We start from the raw sequence: 5116 nt of genomic DNA, 5'->3' as shown, positions 1-5116 counted from the left end.
ACACACACACACACACATACTTCCTTTCTCTCCTTCTTCCTGATTCTCCTATTTCTGTCTACTATCCTCGGTGTGAATCTTCTTCATTTTTGCCACGCTATTGTTACTATTATGGTTAGACTTTTGCGCGAACAATCTGTATCAAGAAAACAAGATTGCTGGCGCAATGGTGAAATGAAAGTTTCAGTTTGATTGTGTGTAGTTGAAATAAAATTGTACAAGTATTGTTCTTTTGTGTACACATATTATTATTTTCATAACTTTGCATCTGAGAAAAATACGGGAGATGAATATATGGCTTTCGTACTTTTTTGTCGAAATTATTGTGTATGTCTCGATAAGTTTAGAATATTATGCATGATATTCTTATTTTTTATTATGCTTTAAAAAGAACTTTCATTTCTGCATACTGTTATAAGTGTTAGTGATATTGAAAGGCTGGCTCGAAGAAGGTAATGCAGAAATATACTTTCTGGAAATGTAAAGATAAATTTATTTCAAGCTTATTTTTCAAATTTCATCAAGTCAAGTTTAAATGACTGTGTGTTTTAAGAATTTTAATAGTTCTCAGAAAATTGAAATCCGAGCAAGTATCTGGAGTCGAATAACATCAGAAGAATTTTGCAATTTTTACACACCTTACATACAGAAATAAATACCAGATCCAATATTTCATATCACTATGTTCTTAAATTTAATTTAATATTTTATTTTATAGATCCACATTTTAATATTTATTAAGAACAAATTTATCTGAATACGTATGTTTTTGTATTAGAAATGTTTCTTTTTATCATATAAAATTTATTTTTAATAAATATATAAAAGAACCGAGACTGTTCTAAAAATATGTAATAATATTTCTTATTTTCAATTTACCTTAAACACAATTTTTTTAATTTTAGCTATTTGACAGAAAGAAAAATGTTATTAATCTTCTATAATTTTCTTTGATGTAAGAAATATTTCGTAATTAAAGTAGAAACAAAAAAAGAAATATAGAATTATGCGATTCTGCTGACAAACATGGATCGATCGACCCAGTCAAGTCAGCGTCGGGATACAACTACAAGCTAGCGTGCATAAAGACAAACGCAGAGGGTGTCGGTTGATACTTGTTTTCTGTTTTTGTTATTGCAGGCTGTTGATTTGCTTTATCGGTGTCTGGCCCCGCATGGCTCCACTAAACCTGTAAGGCATGATTTCTTTTAGACACTTAAACGCCACCTTTTCTTACGGGGCCTATGATTCTTACTCTACGTATTGTCAATGTTTTTCTTTTTTAGACCAAACTCGAAGAGGACTTTGTCAATTCGGAGGAGCTGCGGAATCTAGAGTCGACGCTGGTGGTCAATTCTACCATCGCTGGCAACAGTAGTAGCAATAGCAGCAGCGGGTCATCACAACAGCAGTCAAGTTCGATGATGGCACCAATATCCGTAATGCTACCGTCACTATCCCCATTACCGGGTACCAACAGCGAAGAGTCATCAGGAATAGCCACTTTGATACCAAGTACTACCACGACGCCCACAATGCCAGTCGTACCGGCACCACTGCCAACCACTTGCATACAACCACCCACGGTAGTCGCCACTGTGCTCGAAGGCGAGACTCCTGTGGACATCGATGCCGAGACCATATCCATGTACTCGCCCGTTTACACTACCAAAGACACTAAATCCCAACTACTAATGCAGATACAGTCACGGCCAAATAGCCATTCATCACAGTCACCAATCTCAGTCAGGAACTATCAGCAAATGCAAGTTTCCATGCCGAGTCTGAATTTGTTCGAACCGGTGGAACAGCTGGAGCAACAGCATGCCAGTCAGATCAACGGCAAGAGACTGAATCATGCGAGCTCGGTATCGCGGCAACAAAAAAGGCACAAGTCACAACATGAGCAATTGTGCCAATCGTCGCAAGATTTTCCAACGTCTGCGTCGATCCAGGTCGAAGCAACGACCACGTCTTCGCCATATCCTCACTTCGGCGACATCTCCTGGTCGAATTGTCATCCGGAGCCATTGGCGGTTAGTCGGTGGCTCCGCATCTCTTCCAGCCGCAAACAATACAACTTCAATATTCACTGACATAAGACCCCACCCACTCCGGGCTGAGGACCGTGTGCCGCGGGCGTCGTTTGTCTACCTCTTTATCTTCATGCGACCCCCTTTTTCTTCACCGTCGCCCACGTCATCATCCTAGTCATCGTCGCTACACAGTCGATGTTGCGTCCACAGCCCGTCGAGGGGGGAAGACTCTTATTTTCGCTATCATGTATGATTACTTCGCGCAATGAGATCAATTGCGATGTATCACCTTGGGCGACACTCCTGTCCAACTTGAAATGCGCGATGTGATCTTTCACTACTAATATCGCGCAGTACGAATCTGTCAAACTCAGATCACGAATGCATTGATTGCCGTGGAGCATCGAGATCGTGAAGAATTCTCGATCAACGGCCTATGATGATCGCGTATGTGGACGTGTACCTGAACTCACGTAACTCGATAAAAAGAAGAAACGGGTTGATGCTCTATTTCCATTTATTTGCTGAATTTACAATGTAAAATAGAGATACAAAGAGATTAAGAGAGATAAACAGATACGAGAATAATTGAGAGCATGTCTCGATAACAGTGAATGAATGAATGCATAACAACATTGCGATATCATAATTTATACATAGAATCCTCACTGAGAGTTTTATTATACGGCTCATCACGTTGCAGAACATTCCTTCAGTTCTGTTTTCTTAACAACACGTGTCACGACTCTCTTACAGTGATTGCGGAAACGAATTTTTTATTAGGTGATTTCGAAGTGCTTTTCAAGGTAAGAGTTTATGTTTTGTATCAGGGATATTTCTGTTATAAAAATCAAGCGACCTTTGATTGTGGTGAAATCTTTCATTAGATCTTTCTACTAAAAATATAATTATGAAATTGTTTAATATACATCTCGATTTCATAATCATAGTTAGGATTGAAATTGTTAAACCACGATATATATATTACAAATTATTTTTAATACAAAGTTTATTTGCTGGGCTCTTTAAAGATTCAAAATGTTCTTTTGATAGAGAAAAATATCATGATTTATGCAATATTCTTTATAATTTTTACATTTTGAACCAGATTAAACTTAATTAAATGAAAAATTAATAATTGCACGTAGAACTTTCGAACGATAAAATTATAAGTACGCAATTGTTTTCACAGTGCATTTTTTACTGAATTGTGCATAAATTTTGTAAATAGATCGCAGATTATCTGCCCCATGTTGTATATAGAAAAGCGTTTAGTATCCTCTATAAAAAAAACATAGTTTTTGCATAGAAAAAAAACATTGACTTATTTCTCCATGAATATAAACAGATTGTCTATACATATAGTTGTACAATCTCAATTGTACATACATATATATATATTTTTTATTAATCACGATCTCTTATCCCTTTTGCATATATACCTATACATATGTACTCTGAAAATACGAAGCGTCATTATTTAACGATATTTCCGCTTCTTTCTTTTTTACCGTTTTTGCCATAAGGATATAGAAATTGTAGCTCCGAGTGATTTATTTTTCAAGTTGATTTCATTCTACGTTACTTTGAATTTCACAAACGAGAGATTTATAATGTAAATACAATAATATATAAAAGGAACAAAAATAGAACATAATCTCTTTCGAGTGAATTACATATATATTTCGATATATAAATTGAAGAGATCAGTGGATGAAAATTTAAATAAAAAATTTTAGATTTGAATTCTTATATACGATAAATATCAGAAATAATAATTTAAATGGAATGTTTTGATGAAGGCGTCATAAATCTATTTTCACTAGTAAATTTGTATTCATTTCCGCTCATCAGTAAAAGTCTGCATAAATCTACGCGAACGACTATTGGCACGATCGATTATCGCACTGATTAAAGCGCTGATAAAATGCTAGATCTTTATTCTTCCTTATCCCTAGAATACAAAACGAACAAAATTTGTTATATTTGTATATAGTTAAATATTGTAGTGTAGGTGTGTTACTGTTTAATTGCTATATAATTATTGGATTGTGTCGCATGTGTCAAATGTATGACATAAATGAGAATTAAATTTATATACATATATATATATTATTGTATATAGATGAGAAATTTTCAAAAATCGATCGATATATTTCTTTTCTACAATTCAGGCCTGTTTTATTTTTAGCGCTTCGTTTTTAGGACGATTGATCGATCGTTCCGAATAAATCGTAGGCGCGTACCACGTAGGTTTGCACGCGGACCCAAGCAGACAGATTAGTGAGCTACACGATCCCGCTGTATTCACCCAAGACGATTATTTATTTTTGTACGTACTCGTTGATTTGCATCTCTGCGCACCGCAATTTTCCGACGGGTGAAGAACGCGCGGGTAGCTAGCGATGCGGCAAGACGCATATACGCGGATTTCTTATCATAGATTGTGATATTTAACTATTAATGATTAGTAAGATAATTGTAGATGTGTCTCTATATGTGTTCGGCGGCAAGGACGTAGCGCGTTCTATTCTTTTCCTAGTGTTAGACACAACAGTGCATCTCGTGCGTAAGAGACGCTTTTTGTGCCGTCTCCCATCGATTTCGCTTTGTCAAGAGAAAAAAATTACTAATCCTACGGAGACACAATCTGCGTTGTTCCGCTTAGTTGTTGCTCGCATGAATAAACGAATTTCTTTATTGGTAAACGTAGTAAAAAAAACAATGGAGAAATGATTAAGATAAAATTTAGGCTAATTTGCGATAATTATTTGAAAAACATCAAGGGGCAGAGGAATATGGAATGTATGCATGTGTGTGTTTGTGTGTACGTGCGTTATATTATATTGAATGTAAACAAGCGCTGAATATCGTTACCGCGCAGTATAAAGCGATGCTTCACATCGTCGTTACTGATCCTCTCGGCTACCTGAAATCGTGATAACTTGTACATAAATCGTGTAAGCAGATAATTACTCGCGTATACCTACGAATATCAATTAGCCGCATAGCTGCAGCATAAGACGTATTACATATGATGTATATGCATCTGTGCAAATATTGCAGGGGGGGGGGGGGGG

General features: G+C 36.1%; 1 protein-coding gene across 1 annotated transcript in view; it reads left to right on the top strand.

Annotated features, from left to right (window-relative positions):
• LOC108761023 (ataxin-7-like protein 1) overlaps positions 1–2113 on the top strand; it is a 4224-nt gene extending 2111 nt beyond the window's left edge. Inside the window, exons 4-5 of the mRNA XM_018507336.1 lie at positions 1141–1191; positions 1287–2113. Coding sequence (XP_018362838.1) covers positions 1141–1191; positions 1287–2096 — 861 coding nt within the window. The 3' untranslated portion in view covers positions 2097–2113. The remainder of the gene's footprint in view (positions 1–1140; positions 1192–1286) is intronic.
• Positions 2114–5116: the final 3003 nt, after the last annotated feature.

Source organism: Trachymyrmex cornetzi, unplaced genomic scaffold (assembly GCF_001594075.2).
Source record: "Trachymyrmex cornetzi isolate Tcor2-1 unplaced genomic scaffold, Tcor1.1 scaffold237, whole genome shotgun sequence".
Classification (NCBI taxonomy): domain Eukaryota; kingdom Metazoa; phylum Arthropoda; class Insecta; order Hymenoptera; family Formicidae; genus Trachymyrmex; species Trachymyrmex cornetzi.
Note: the sequence above shows the minus strand (reverse complement) of the source record. Positions and strands in the feature narration are given on the sequence as shown.